Here is a 16245-nt window from a genome sequence, read left to right on the forward strand (position 1 = left end):
CATTGTATGCCTGTGTCAAAATATCTCATGTACCTATAAATATATAAAGCTACTATGGACCCATAAAAATTAAAAATAAAAAATTATTTTTAGTTCAGGTGCAATAGCTCACGCTTGTAATCCCAGCACTTTGGGAGGCTAAGGTGGGAGGACTGCTTGAGTTCAAGAGTTCAAGACCAGCCTGGGCAACATAACAAGATCCCGGCCTCTACAAAAAAAAAAAAAAAAAAAAATTAGCCAGGCATGGTAGTGTATGCCTATAGTCCCAGCTACTTGGGAGGCTGAGGTGGGAAGATTGCTTGAGCCAGGGAGGTTGAGTCTGCAGTGAGCTGTAATTGTGGCACTGCAGTCATCCTGGGGGACAGAATGAGAACCTGTCTCAAAAAAATTTTTTTTGTAATCTGTTGGTTTGAATGCTTCCTTCAGTGTTTCTATCAGGTCCCTCCTTAGTATCTTATACATATAATATAGAATTACACATAAAATACAAAAACTAGAAAACTTAAAAGAGATGGATAAAGTTCTAAACACATACACTCTCTCAAGACTGAGCCAGAAAGAAATTCATTCCTTGAACAGACCAATAACGGTCTCTGAAATTGAATCAGTAATAAATAACCTGCTAACCAAAAAAAAAAAAAAAAAAAGACCACGACCAGACAGATTCAGATTCACAGCTGAATTCTACCAAATGTACAAAGAAGAGCTGGTACCTTTCCTACAGAAACTATTCCAAAAAATCGAGGAGGAGGGATTCCTCCCCAACTCATTCTATGAGGCCAGCATCATCTTCATACCAAAACCTGGCAGAGACACAACAAAAAAAGAAAACTTCAGGCCAATAGCCTTGATGAACATTGATGCAAAAATCCTCAATAAAATACTGGCAAATCAAATCCAGCAGCACATCAAAAAGCTTATCCACCACGATCAAGTAGGCTTCATCTCCAGGATGCAAATCTGGGTTCAATATATGCAAATTAATACATGTGATTCATCACATAAACAGAACTAAATACAAAAACCACATGATTATCTCAATAGATGTAGAAAAGGCTTTTGATAAAATTCAACACTCCTTCATGTTAAAAACTCTCAGTAAACTAGATAGTGAAAGAACATACCTCAAAATAATAAGAGTCATCTATGACAGACCAACAGCCAACATTATACTGAATGGGCAAAAGCTGGAAGCATTCCCTTGGAAAACCGGCACAAGACAAGGATGCCCTCTCTCACCACTCCTAGTCAACATAATATTGGAAGTCCTAGCCAGAGCAATCAGGAAAGAGAAAGAAATAAAGGGCATCCAAAAAGGAAGAGAGGATGTCACAATATCTCTGTTTGTAGATGACATGATTCTATATCTAGAAAACCTCATAGTCCTGGCCCAAAATCTCCTCCAGCTGATAAATAAGTTCAGCAAAGTCTCAGGATACAAAAATTGATGTACAAAAATCATTAGCATTCCTATATACCAACAACAGCCAAATCTCGAGCCAAATAAGAAAGACAATCCCATTCATGATTACCACAAAAAGAATAAAATACACAGGAATATAGCTAACCAGGGAGGTGAAAGAATTGGCAAAATATTGTTCAATTACAAATTACAAAGAGAATTACAAAACACTGCTTGAAGAAATCAGAGAAGACACAAACAAATGGAAAAACATCCCATGCTCATGGATAAAAAGAATCAATATCATTAAAATGGCTATACTCTCCAAAGCAATTTACAGATTCAATGCTATTTGTATCAAACTACCAAAGACATTCTTCACAGAACTAGAAAAATGTATTTTAAAATTTATATGGAATCAAAAAAGAGCCTGAATAGCCAAGGCAGTTGTAAGAAAAAAGAACAAAGCTGGAGGCATCATGTTACCCAGCTTCAAACTATACTACAAAGGCTACAGTAAGCAAAACAGCATGGTACTGGTATAAAAACAGGCATATAGACCAACGGAACAGAATGGAGAGCCCAGAAATAAGGCTGCATATCTATGACCATCTGATCTTTGACAAAGCTGACAAAAACAAGAAATGGGGAAAAGACTCACTATTCAATAAAAGGTGCTGAGATAACTGGCTAGCCATATGCAGCAGATTGAAGCTGGACCTTTTCCTTAGAACATACACAAAAATCAACTCAAGATGGATTAAAGACTTAAATGTAAAACTCAAAACTATCAAAACCCTAGAAGACAACCTAGGCAATACCATCCTGGACATAAGAATGGCAAAGATTTCATGACAAAGACACTAAAAGCAATTGCAACTAAAAGCAAAAATTGACAAGTGGGATCTAATTAAACTTAAGAACTTCTGCGCAGAAAAGGAGGCTATCAACAGAGTTAATAGCCAACCTACAGAATGGGAGAAAATATATGCAAACTATGCATCTGACAAAGGTCTAGTATCCAGCATCTATAAGGAACTTAAACAAATTTACAAGAGAAAAACTACAACCCCATGAAAAAGTGGGCAAAGGACATGAACGTACACATCTCAAAAGAAGACCTACATGCAGCCAACAAGCGTCTGAATAAAAGTTCAATATCACCCATCATCAAAGAAGTGCAAATCAAAACCACAATGAGATGACATCCCACACCAGTCAGAATGGCTATTATGAAAAAGTCAAAAAATAACACAAACTCCGTTTCTACTAAAATAGCAAGGTTGTGGAGAAAAAGGCACATGTATACACTGTTGGTGGGAGTGTAAATTAGTTTAATCATTGTGGAAAGCAGTATGATGATTCCTCAAAGAGCTGAAAGCAGAACTACTATTTGACCCAGCAATCCTATTACTGCTTATATACCCAGAGAAATAAAAATAATTTTACCATAAAGACACATGCACACAAATGTTCATTGCAGCACTATTCACAATAGTAAAGACAGGAAATAACCTAAATGCCCATCAATGACAGATTAAATAAAGAAAATATGGTATATATACACCACGCAATACTATGCAGCCATAAAAAATGAGATCATGTCTTTCGAGAGAACATGGGTGGAGCTGGAGGCCATTATCCTTAGCAAACTAAAATAAGAACAGGAAACCAACTACTGCATGTTATCACTTATAAGTGGGAGCTAAATGATGAGAACTTATAAACACAAAGAAGGAAACAATAGCCTGGCATGGTGGTTCACGCCTGTAATCCCAGCACTTTGGGAGGCCAAGATGGGTGGATCACCTGAGGTCAGGAGTTTGAGACCAGCCTGGCCAACATGGTGTGAAACCCCATCTCTACTAAAAATACAACAATTAGTCAGGCTGGTGGTGCATGCCTGTAATCCCAGCTATTCAGGAGACTGAGGTGCAAGAATCACTCGAACCTGGGAGGTGGCTGCAGTGAGCCGAGATTGTGCCACTGCACTCTAGCCTGGGTGACAGAGTAAAACTGTGTCTTGTGAAAAAGAGAAACCAAAAAACAAAGAAGGAAACAACAGACACTGGGGTCTACCTGTGGGTGGAGGGTGGGAGGAGGAAGAGGAGCAGAAAAGGTAACTATTGGGTACTGGGCTTAGTACCCAGGTAATGAAATACTATGTACCACAAACCCCCATGACACGTTTTTACCTGTTTAACAAACCTTCACTTTTACCCCCAAACCTAAGGTAAATGTTAAAAAAAAATTCACTGGTCTAAATGCATCCTTCAGTGCATCCATGATGTCCTTCCATAGTGTAAAATACACATGTATTGGCCGGACGCAGTGGGTCACGCCTGTAATCCCAGCACTTTGGGAGGCCAAGGCAGGCAGATTGCCTGAGCTCAGGAGTTCCTGACCAGCCTGGGCACACAAACTCCGTCTCTACTAAAATGCAAAAAATTAGCCAGGCATGGTGGCATGCGCCTGTAGTCCCAGCTGCTCAGGAGGCTGAGGCAGGAGAATTGCTTGAACTTGGGAGGTGGAGGTTTCAGTGAGCCGAGATCACGGCATTGCACCCCAGCCTGGGTGACAGAGCAAGACTGTCTCAAAAAAAAAAAAAAGCCACATGTATTACATACACAATTATATATTGTATGACAGAGCTAGACTCTGTCTCAAAAAAAAGCCACATGAATTACATACACAATCATATATTGTATAAGATAATTTATATATAATTTTATAAAATATTAAATATATTACATAAAATAGTATTGTATACTAATATATATGAAATAGTAGTATATACATGTAATATATAATATTTGGCAGTATTTAAATGCTATGGGATAAAGATAATAAGGAGAAAATAGCTAAAAGATAGATATACATGTATATGTACATAAATTTCAATATGTTAGCATATACATATTAATATGTTTGATGTTATTACTGTGTACTAATATCTATCTATATTTAGCTTGTTAATAGATATGCTTGCTCAAGGCTAGATTAGAGCCTTTGTTAATTATGTTGCTAAGGCGCTCTTGCTTTCCTCTGATACCCATCACCAGGCCGAGCTTCAGTTTATTTCCCATCACCATCTCTAATTGTTTGGGAGAAGTACTGTGGCTCGTTGCCTCTCATTCTGTTCTGAGAGGTTCTGTCTTCACCAGCTGCCAGGGTATTCTGCCCCTGGGTCTCTGCCACACTGAGGTATAGGGGAAGCTTGTTCCACTCCCCACTTTTTTTTTTTTTTTTTTTTTTTGCTGGAAGAATCATCTCTGAAGGTTTTTCCCTGACAGTACATTCTCCTTGAACTGAGTATGTGTAAGCACAGCTGGTTTCACGGACATTTGATCTTTGCAGTTGCACAGGGTCCCATTCTCAGAAGAGCCCGGTACTTGACTTAATTCTCTCCTGTTTTGATATTCTGGATAATTTTTGAACAAGAAGCACTACATTTTTATCTTTCACAGATTCCTGCCAATTATAGAAGCAGTCCTGTTTCAAAATGCCATTAAGCATCCTTCTGAGCTGCGGAAAGTCACAGGACCAGTCCTCAGCCGTGCCCATTACAGTAGCAGTGACAGCACACCACTTTGCTCATGATACGGATCAGTAAGTGTTTAGGTGAACTCTGCTCTATCTGCAGATGTTAAGCACTCACTCCACACCCCCTCCCACACTGAGGCCCATGCAGTGAAGAGTAAGGGACCTTCCCATAGCCTCATGTGATGAATATTGAAAACTCGAAGACTGAATCTTTACTTCATGCAAATAAGTTCTTGAAGGAATCCTCTTAAAGTCTGTCGTCATGTTATTAGAGACACAAATTCTCTTCAACTCTAAGGTAGCAGCCAGTAGCATGTTGCATAGCTGAGTAGCTTTAACAGAAGGAAGGAAACGTAGCACTGCATTAGTTTCCCAGGGCTGCCGTAACACATCAGCACACACTAGACAGCTTAAAACAACAGAAATTACTTTCCTCACATTCTGGAGACCAGAAGTCTGAAATTAAGGTATCAGCAGAGCCTTACTCCCCAGAGGTTCTAGGGATGAAAGTGATCCTTTCCTTTTCCAGCTTCTGGTGGCTGCAGCTGTCCCTTGGCTTGTAGCTGTGTCTCTCCTTGATCCATCTTCATGTCATCTACTCCTCTTATGTGTATCTCTCCTCTGTGTGTCTGTCCCCAAACTCAGACCCTTTCCTAAAAGGATACAGGTGGTTGCATTGAGAGCCCGGAACATGTGATTGCACTGACAGCCCAGACAGATGATATTGGATGTGCATCTTTTTGGGTGCCACCATTCAGCCCACTACAGGCACCTATGTTGATAGGAGTGTTTAAGATATTCAAGCAGGAGGCCAGGTGCGGTGGCTCATGCCTGTAATCCCAGCACTTTGGGAGGCCGAGGCGGGCAGATCACCCGAGGTCGGGAGTTCGAGACCAGCCTGGCCAACATGGAGAAATCCCGTCTCTACTAAAAATACAAAAATTAGCCAGGCGCTGTGGTGTGCGTCTGTAGTCCCACCTACTCGGGAGGCTGAGGCAGGAGAATCGCTTGAACCTGGGGGGAGGAGGTTGTGATGAGCCAAGATCGCGCCATCACGCTCCAGCCTGGGTGACAGAGCGAGACTCCATCTCAAAAAAAAAAAAAAAAAAATTTCTGCAGGCAAGGTGACAACATTTGGGAAGGTGTTCAGTGCACACGCAAGGCACCTTCATTTTTAAATGAGGTGTCCTCAAAGCACAAAACCCAAAGCTGTCACCTTCTCAAAGCTGATTCAGAGATCCATGTTTTCCATGTTGTCAGGAGTGGAAGGCTTTTGTGATGTGCTCCTTTCTCTGCGATTTTTATAGTGAACCTTAAAGATGTCTGCCCTAAATGTTCTACATTATTCCAGCTTGTTCACTGGTTCAAAGGCTGTAGTATAAATGTTGCACAAATGATTCATCTCAATTCTCTTGACCCTTGGAAAGGGCTCAATACACAGTCAGCCCTGGTTAAATTTCATATTTAATAGATGAGTCTATGTGCTGTCATTTTCATCAATACTTTTGTGTAAGAAACTAGAAAACATGAAAAAGTCACTTAGTTTCTCTAGTCCCATTGAAGGGTGATGGGATCAGGTTAATTTTTGGTTCAATTCCTTTGAATTGAGAATTCTGTATTTTGTAAAGTAGCACATAAGCTCTATGAGGGTAGAAATTAAAAAAAAACTTTTTATTATGGAAAATTTAAACACATGCTAGATAATGTGTCCCTATGCACTCATTACCCAGATTCAACATTTAATAATTCAATTCAAAGTTAACATCATCTAACCTCTTGTCATATTACTAAACATATAATAAGCAGTTTGTTGACAATTTAATCTCCAGTTTAAAAACATATACTCTGCAAAGAATTCTGCTTTTATCAAGATCTTCACAACCAAAGCCTGTAATGCAATGTTTAGATGCATAAATGCTACAAAGTTTTGGGAAAATAAAACAACTTCAAAGTTGGCACCAGACCTATGGTGTGAGGAATACATTTTTTTTTATTCCTCTTTCCATTGTGTTTCTTCAATTTTTGAAATTCTATGAGCTGAAAATGAAGGGAGAAAAAGGGAGGTGTATTCATTAGCATAGTGATGGTTGTAAGAGGCAAGAATGGATGAGGTTGTCAGGAGAACCAGGAAAAAGAGGAAAGCAAGAGGCTGAGAGAGTGACCCTGATAATTGATGACCATTCAGCCAACTAGAAAAAGATGAGCTCAGTAGGAGACTTAGAAGTATGTCGGCCTAGCGCGGTGCTCACACCTGTAATCCCAGCACTTTGGGAGGCCGAGGTGGGTGGATCACAAGGTCAGGAGTTCAAGACCAACATGATGAAACCTCGTTTCTACTAAAGATACAAAAAATTAGCTGGGCATGGTGGCATGCACCTGTAATCCCAGCTACTCGGGAGGCTGAGGCAGGAGAATCACTTGAACCCAGGAGGTGGAGGTTGCAGTGAGCAGAGATGGCACCATTGCACTCCAGCCTGGGCGACAGGGTGAGACTCTATCTCAAAAAAAAAAACAAAAAAAAAAAACAAAAAAAAAGGAAGTATGTCAACACAGGGAAATCAACCTAGAATAGCTTGGGAACCTGATCCAGAAGCCACAGGAAGAGGATATTTTTTTAAAGGAAGTGAGTGGTGAACATTGTCAAATCCTGCATTTGACATATGAGAGGAGTGTCAGTGGCATGATGAAGGCAGAAGCAAGACTTGAGAAGTCAGCAGAAGTTGACCAAGAGGAGACAGGCCGGATTGACGACTCTCAGAAGGAGCCCAGTTCTTAGGTGGGAGGAGAAGAGCCAATAGCTAGTGGGTAGATGAGGAGAGTGAAGTTAATTATTTTCAAGGCAGGAGATATTTAACAGTATTTAACTGCTTCTGGGATAAAGGTGGTAGAGAGGAAAGACAGAAATAAATAAACAAGGGACGTTTTCAGAGAGGCTAGTGTGGGACTTAGACCACAGGTAGAGAATAATTTATAGGTGGGGGAGGAATCATCATTGTGATGAAAGAGAAGAGAGAAATCTGAAAACTCTGGTCTGGATACAGATGTAGACACTTTTAAGGGTAGGAACTGACGCGTTTCCATCTGATATGTATGTGCTTTATATATATATATAATATACACACACACATATAGGTGTGTATATATCTATATAGGCATATAGATATACATACCTATATATAAAAATTATATATAAGTATAATATATAATGGATATAAGTACTGTATATTATACATATATATAATTTTTTGAGGGAGGTGACAATGTGGTCTGCTGAGAAGCCGGAGATTATTGCTATAATCTCAGTGAACACTAAATACTTATGGAATAAATGCTAATAAGCAATGTTAAAAAAACGGATGTATATACTCTTAACAATTTGTTGGTAATTACCTTTTTCTCCCTTTGTTTTCTTTTTAGCTTGCATTTTTTTCCCTTTTTAATAACACTCAGTGATGGTACCTAAACAGAAATTATAAAATAAAATAATCATTTATTTTTATGGAGAAAAAATAAATAATTATATATTTTTATGGAGAAAAAATAAAATAAAATCAACCAACTAAACGAAGTGTTAAATCTAAATTGGTCTTACTATATTCCAGAGAGTTTTAGTGGTAATACAATCCTTACACAACACATACATGCTCACACGCACACACACACACCCCAGAAATCAAATCATCCAATGTAAATGCACCCTACAGTCAACCTGAAAGCCTTTAGGAATAAATACGTGTTTCTTACCATGCTCTGTGATTGTCACCCCCTTGGATCTTCATGTCCAATGCTAAAAACAAATGAAGCATATAGATCCCTTAGACCCAGAGTTTGTCAGCTGATTCTCATTATTCAAGGATGGGAGGAGAGCTGTTAGAGGAGCAAGGCAGGGGAAAGCTAGCACAGCATTGTTAGAGATCTCAGTACAGTGGTTGAGAGGAGGCAGCTTGCTTCGATAGGGAGAGGTTAGGGGACGGAGGGGCGTAGTTGGGTTTGAATTTTCTTGTTCCACTCCTAAGGAAATGCCAGCTCCTATAGAGCATACCGCTCTTTCTTTTCTGTTCCCTTGCCCCTTATTTTCTTCTTATTTTCTTCTGTCTTGATCTTTCCATACCCTGAAGTTAAAGGATGGGGGTGCCCACTAGAGAGCAGAGTCGATTCAGATCTGGTAGAATGAAGAGTTGGAATCAATCTTCCCCGTCCATGTAGCTTCTATGTTCCACCATGAAGGGAACTCATCTTTCTTTTCCATCTCCCTTTTATATTGTTCAGCTAAAAAAGGAAGCATCAGAATAATTTGTAAGCACGGTGTTGGTTTTTGTAAACTTCAGATTCGTTTTAGAGTCATCAGAGAGCTAACTTCTGCTTATACCTATTTGATACCCAACAAGAGATTTTGCGACAATAAAATGAAACACTTATGGTCTCTGAATATCATAAACTCTTTCAATTATGTGTTTAAATTCAGTATCTGTGTAATAATTAAAGAAGTTACAACAGGATAAACCAAGTAGGAAATAAATGCCTGGAACTTTGCTTGGTAGATTTAGGGCATCGAAGGCATTGACTGGTTTTCTGAAAGACCATGACAATTAAGAAATTCCCCTGCCAGGGATAAAATTTAAAAAAAAACAAAAACACTTTAAAATATCAGATCTTTCATGTCTAGGGAGGAAGAGTTTAAATTTTGTACATATTCACACCATTTCCTCCACAATACATAGCATGTAGAAAAATGTTCAATAGATATTTGTTGAAAATATTTTTTGAGTATGTATTCAAAAAAGATGATGCGTCTAAAAAGAGCCTGTCAAGGATCTGAAAAACAGCCACCTAATTGGTATGTTTCTTTCTTATTTTTAATTGAAAACCAGAGCCGCATCATTATTTTGGAGGAGTAACAGTTTTACCACTTTCTTCTGCCAGCACCTTTATAGATGTATCCAGAAAGGCTCTGATTGTCATGAATGCTTTTGCAAACATTCTGCAAAATAATAATGGCAGTTCTGGCATAATTTTTTTTTAAATTTAATTGGGCATAGATCAGAAATGGAAGAAACGCTTTAAAAACATTACAAGGGATTTCAGAGCAAGAATAATGCTCTGAAATAAGCATAATGGGATGAAGAATGATGACACTTTTTAGTGGAAAAAATTTTAAGTGCTTTTATCCTTTTAAAAAGCAATTCAAAAATTATCCTGACACTGATGCTTAGAAAGTGTCTATAATTAATTTTTCTCTGGAGCACTGTAAAATGTGAGCTGGTTCTCCCCCATCTGTGATAGTTTACATGGAAGGTTATCTAATCTGTGCAGAAGATCATGTACCTTTTTTTTTTTTTTCTGAGGCTGAGTCTTGCCCTGTCATGCAGGCTGGAGGGCAGGGGCGCAATCTCCGCTCACTGCAACCTTTGCCTCCTAGGTTCAAGCCATCTTCCCACCTCAGCCTCCCAAGTAGCTGAGACTACAGGCACAGGCCATCACGCTCGGATAATTTTATTAATTTTTGTATTAGCCTGGTGCAAAAGCAATTGAGGTTTTTGCAATAAATACAGGTTTTCACTATCTTGCCTAGGTTGGTCTCCAGATCCTGGGCTCAAGTGATCTGCCTGCCTTGGCCTCCCAAAATGCTGGAATTATAGACGTGAGCCAGTAAAATATTTTGGAATAACCCAGCATATATCTTGTTACTTATAAACTTTATTTATGTGCTATATTTTGTATATTAAATATTAGAAATTTAATTCTTGCTTTTTAGATAAAAATAAGCATAAATGGACATTAATTCTTTTCTTTATGCCTCAATTATCTTGCATATTTCTTGGGGTATATATCCTTTTCATCCCCATTTCATTTTAGAAATCATAAATGTAGGCCTTTCTCTAGCCTGTAGGTAAAGAACCACATAGTCTTTAAGAGAGAAATGGGGGATATAAAAAGCTTAGATACATTCAGTCTCTCCTTAGAGTATGATGAGAGATAACGGTATACAATAGTTGATTTTTATTAATAGATTATGTATCTCTATTTGCTTTATTTCAGGGGTTAATTTTCAAGTTTTGGATGGTTCTCCCTCTTTGAGTTACCATTTGTTTCTGCTTATAAGCTACTGCTCATGCCTTAGGTACTAGTAAATATTGAAAAGGGAAAGCCTTGGGTGGCTTGCAAAGGCTGCGATGTAAATATGTGTTGCTGAGATGGGGAAGTGAAGGTGTTGGATGATGCATGACTTTCACAGGTGTTCTTATACCACATTCGTGCCCCCTCAGGTGAGTTAAGTAAAGCTGGTTACTTAGTATCAAGGTATAATGAGGTCTCAGAACTTTGAGTCACTCTTTTCATTGACTGTCATGGATTCCATTTTCAGCTCTATTTATTGAAGACTGTCACTATGTTATTCTCATTGTTAATCTTACTCCGGAAGCACCAGTAATCCAAGTGATTAGATTATCCTTAATGTTATAGCAAGGAAAAATTTTCAACAATGTTAGTATTAAATGAACTTGTATTAAATATCATTGTCACGTGAGTCCCAGGTCTTGCTATCATGTTCTGCATTCAATTAAATACCAGAAGGCAAGTCAAAGAAGCCCATATAAACATGGACCAATTTTTACATTGAAGTATTAAAATCTAGTTTCTTTAATACTTAGTATGATGTTAATTAGAGGACAATATAATAAAATATAAATTTATTTTTTATTTTCTCAATGAAAAATAAAACCCATCAAAAGAATGCTTCAACTACTTGATTCAAGTACAGACTAATATCTTCATATGCAGTGAAGTGCTGCCAAGTTCTCAGATTCTTTTAGGACCAGCAAAATCAGAATTAGGAAAGAAATGTTGAGAAGGCAAATTGCTTAGAATTTGAGTAATTCTAAGTTTAACATTTATATTAATTTATTGAACGAGAAGTTGAGTAATTCTCAGTTTAGTAATTAATGGCATAAACAAAGTATGGCGGGCATTGGTTTTCAATCTTTAAAAGCTTTTAAATCTTTATAGTCCTCATATATTTTTATGTAGACATCTAAGTTTTCATTACAAGTTTAAATAGTTGCAAAAGATATTTGACATATTGCAAATTTTGTTATTTAAAAATAAAATAACTAGATCATTATTTTAAATATGTTCAGCATAGTGGCAATAATATGGTAATTTCATATCTCCTACCAAATATTTTAAAATATATGAAAGGTCTTTAAAAGTCAGGTATTTTAGTGTCTACTTTATCTTCTGAACTAATTTTATGCTTTTTACCCAACATAATTTTCTCCGAATGTGATACATATTTTTGTGCTTGAAATAATTTTATCTCCTATGTGCTTCTCTGCAACCTGTGTATACATATATGTATATAATATAAAAATTGAAATAAATATTTCCATATTCCCCTTACCAGCCCAGTTTATCCTCAGAGTACCTGATAAATGACTTGTTGCCGAATCAGTGGGGGATTTTTGCTCAGACATTTAAGTTGTCTAACATGCAACTTCATAAAATGTCATATTTTCAGAGAAAATATGTTCTTTATTATTGTGAAATGCAAACATTCAGAATATCTGAGGCAGACAGAATTCTGAGATGTCCCATGCATTTCCTGCCCCTCAGAGGCACGCCCTGCATCTGTCCCTCCCCTGAGTGTGGTTGAAACCACGAAATTAATGTGCCTACAAATCCCTGATTGGGTTAGGAATACCCTGAAACAATGGACATTAACTACTGGGTCTAATTCAATCATCTGAGCTATCATAATGAGAGATAATTATATACAGTAGTTGATTTTTATTAAAAGATTATGTATCTTTGTTTTATTTCAGGGGTTAATTTTCAAGTTCTGGATGGTTTCCCCTCTTTGAGTTGCCATTTGTTTCTGCTTATAACCCCTGAAATGACACAGCTCTCCAGCCAGAGGGAGATCTGCCCCCCTTGCCCCATGTGGGAGATTCTTCTATGCCGTCTCTGCAGATCCAGGGAGCCCCACAACCAGACCTGGGAGAAACTTTGGAAGCTGAGATCATCCTCACAGCAGCAGGCAGAACAGACAAGCGGGCCTGGGTCTCACAACCCTAAGGCATCGAATTCCACCACAGAATCAGATCACAGCCAGACCTTTCCCAGGTCAAGGCAACGTCGACGCAGCCAGGCCCACCCTAGAGGTCCGTTGTTCCACCTTGAGCAGGAGGCAGTCACTCTGCCTAGTGGGACTTCTGACCTGTGAGCTGGGGTTTGATTTAAATATCCAAAATTTGTGAGAATTTATTCTGCATTGATCTAAAACTAATATATTCTCCATCCACAAGTTTCTTCACATTGTGGAAGTGAGAAAAACCAGTGTGTGTGTTCGTGTGTGGGAAGGGGAGGCAGGGAGCTGTGTTCGGTTGTGGCTAAACTATGGCTCAGCAGAAACACAGCAGCTAAAATCTTTGAAAGGTTCTCACTGCAGATCCATAATCAAACCACCCCAGTCGGAACTTCTGCCTCTACAGCTGCTGTCATGGAGCAGACCCGAATCTCACCCATGGAGACAGGCAGGCAAGCAGTTGCGTCTGCTGAGATGTTCGCCATGCCCCGAGGTCTGAAGGGCAGCAACAAGGATGGAATCCCTGAGGACCTAGATGGGAACTTGGAAGAACCCAGGGGTCAGGAAGGTGAGTTCAGGAGTCAGGATGTCATGGACCTCACAGAAGGTGACAATGAAGCCTCAGCCTCAGCTCCTCCTGCAGCCAAAAGACGGAAAACAGATAGCAAAGGAAAGAAGGAGAGGAAGCCCACCGTGGATGCAGAGGAGGCTCAGAGGATGGCGACCCTGCTGTCTGCCATGTCTGAGGAGCAGCTGGCCTGCTACGAAGTGTGTCGCCGGTCAGCTTTCCCAAAAGCATGCATTGCAGGTCTGATGCAGTCTATCACTGGCAGATCGGTGCCTGAGAACGTGGCCATTGCCATGGCTGGAATAGCCAAGGTCTTGGTTGGAGAGGTGGTGGAAGAGGCCCTGGACGTGTGTGAGATGTGGGGAGAAACGCCCCCACTGCAGCCCAAGCATTTAAGGGAGGCTGTTCGCAGGTTAAAGCCCAAGGGCCTCTTCCCCAACAGCAACTACAAAAAAATCATGTTCTAGGCCCAAGGCCAGAGGGAAGGGTGTGTTTGTGCAGGAATAAGTACTGCATCCACTCTGCTATGATAGGACTATGTTTGCTGGAGCTTCTGCATCTGTCTACCCTGGATTTAGCCACAATCTTTCTCAAACTGTGGCGTTGTTTCATAATCGCCTTGACTAAATATTTGGGTCACCTAGGACATATTGAGTCATTTTTATGTGTCTTCCTGGTTGGAAGAAGAAAGATGCATGGGTCTTGATCATCCTGTAGACAGATAGCTGCTTTCAGAGAGGGAAATCCCTTCCAAGAGTCTTGTATGGTTTCATACTGAAGCCTGGAGTTGCTGTGCCTTAGCTCGTATGCTTATGTCTGGGTTTCAATAAGTGAAGCCTCCAAAAACTTTTCCCGAGTGATATTCTGCCCTGAAGGCTGTGCCTGAGCAGGGGCACTGGATTTGTTGTCCTTGTATGTATTTTAAATTCTGGTATGGATTTTGGTGAGTCATCTTAAAAACAGTTAAACCGTTAAACTGTTTTCCAGCCTGCAGAAATAAAGATAAAATCACAAAGCATTTTTTTCTCTCATTTGACTGTTCTCATATTCCTACCTACTGTGCTTTATGTCAGCTAGTGATCCTTTACATTATTATAAAGTAACATAATACAGGAGCATCTTATAAGACTAGGGTGACAGAAACAGAATCCAAAAACCACCTTTCTGCAAAGAGCCATTTGTAATGATCATCTAAGCAGTTTAAAAGACACAGATAGAAAGAGCGTATTGATAGTTCAGGTTTGCTGTGGTGCTTCTACAGGTACCCAAATTTAGTTCAAAACATTGCTTTAGAGTATTCTTTTTTTTTTTTGAGACAGAGTCTCACTCTGTCGCCCAGGCTGGAGTGCAGTGGCACGATCTCGGCTCACTGCAAGCTCTGCCACCCAGGTTCACGCCATTCTCCTGCCTCAGCCTACCGAGTAGCTGGGACTACAGGTGCCTGCCACCATGCCCAGCTAATTTTTTGTATTTTCAGTAGAGACGGGGTTTCACCGTGTTAGCCAGGATGGTCTCGATCTCCTGACCTCGTGATCTGCCCGCCTCGGCCTCCCAAAGTGCTGGGATTACAGGCGTGAGCCACTGTGCCCAGCCTAGAGTGTTCTTGATTTTATTCATTCTGCCAGTGATCCGTTCAGAAAATCAAACCTGAGTACAGCAACAGAGGAAAGGAAGTTATTAAAATTCCAGACAAAGTAGGTTTATCAGGAGTTACAAAGTTATTCCACACTCCACTTGTTCATACTCTACTTTACCTTTTCTGTGGAAAAGGGTACTTTTCATCACAGAATAAAGCCCTGAGATTTATTATGGAATCACTGTGAACCTTCCCAGCACAGCTCACAGATATCTGCGGTGCTATTTCAGTCTGTTTACCTTTGCCATGTGCCCCCTGAATCACAGAGTATAAGCAAAAAGGATCTAAAAGCCCCCACAGTTCAGCTCTCACATTGAGTGGAGAATAACATCTGTTCTTTCTTCTTGAAGCCAAAGATACCTCCACAAAATGTTGTTTTATTTCCTCATACACTCAGCTTTTGCTTTTAAAATAGAACTTATTGTACATAGAATCTATCTTTGGCTGAGCATTACATAAATTTCTACATTTTACCAAGCATGGGGAAATTCTGTTTCATACCTCCATATTCTGACATTGTTTAGCTTTCATTTTGTTTTACCAACTTCTGTGTAAAGGCATATAACAAGTTAGACCAGTGTGTCTTAGAGAGACACAAGGAGGGCACAGGTTCTTGGAAGAACTGGTGGAGATGGGAGGGCTCTCTCAGGAATTAAAGTGCTTGAGCAACCAAAAGAAGTAAGATCCAAGAGACTTAATATCTCCCAGTCTTTAGATTGCTCTCAGCTCATTCCTTTCCCATGGCACTGAGGAGTCTTGGGAGCTGTGTTCTGGCAGATGTGGCAGGCCTAGCAGTCTCTTAACCCTAGAGTAAAGAAAACCTGGCCCAAGCAGCCTGAAGTGGGGATGAGCCACTGCAGAGAGCATTGACAGTGGTGATTGGACACACAAGCTTAGAACATTTTTCCGGCCCCCCCATAGAACTCAATGCTTTGAGTGGGGTCTGAGTAAGGCTGAACTGCTGAAGACAGAAACAAGTTCCCATCGAGATCTCAGAGTTCAGCTCAGAAGCA

General features: G+C 39.7%; 1 protein-coding gene across 1 annotated transcript; it reads left to right on the forward strand.

Annotated features, from left to right (window-relative positions):
* Positions 1-13466: 13466 nt before the first annotated feature.
* Positions 13467-14063, forward strand: LOC131381654 (TATA-box binding protein associated factor 11 like protein 2). Its single transcript, XM_058430124.1, has one exon. It carries the CDS (start codon positions 13467-13469, stop codon positions 14061-14063), a length of 597 nt encoding a protein of 198 aa, XP_058286107.1.
* The last annotated feature ends 2182 nt before the right edge of the window (positions 14064-16245 follow it).

The sequence above is a fragment of the Hylobates moloch genome, unplaced genomic scaffold (assembly GCF_009828535.3).
Source record: "Hylobates moloch isolate HMO894 unplaced genomic scaffold, HMol_V3 SCAFFOLD_17, whole genome shotgun sequence".
In the NCBI taxonomy this organism is placed as follows: Eukaryota; Metazoa; Chordata; class Mammalia; order Primates; family Hylobatidae; genus Hylobates; species Hylobates moloch.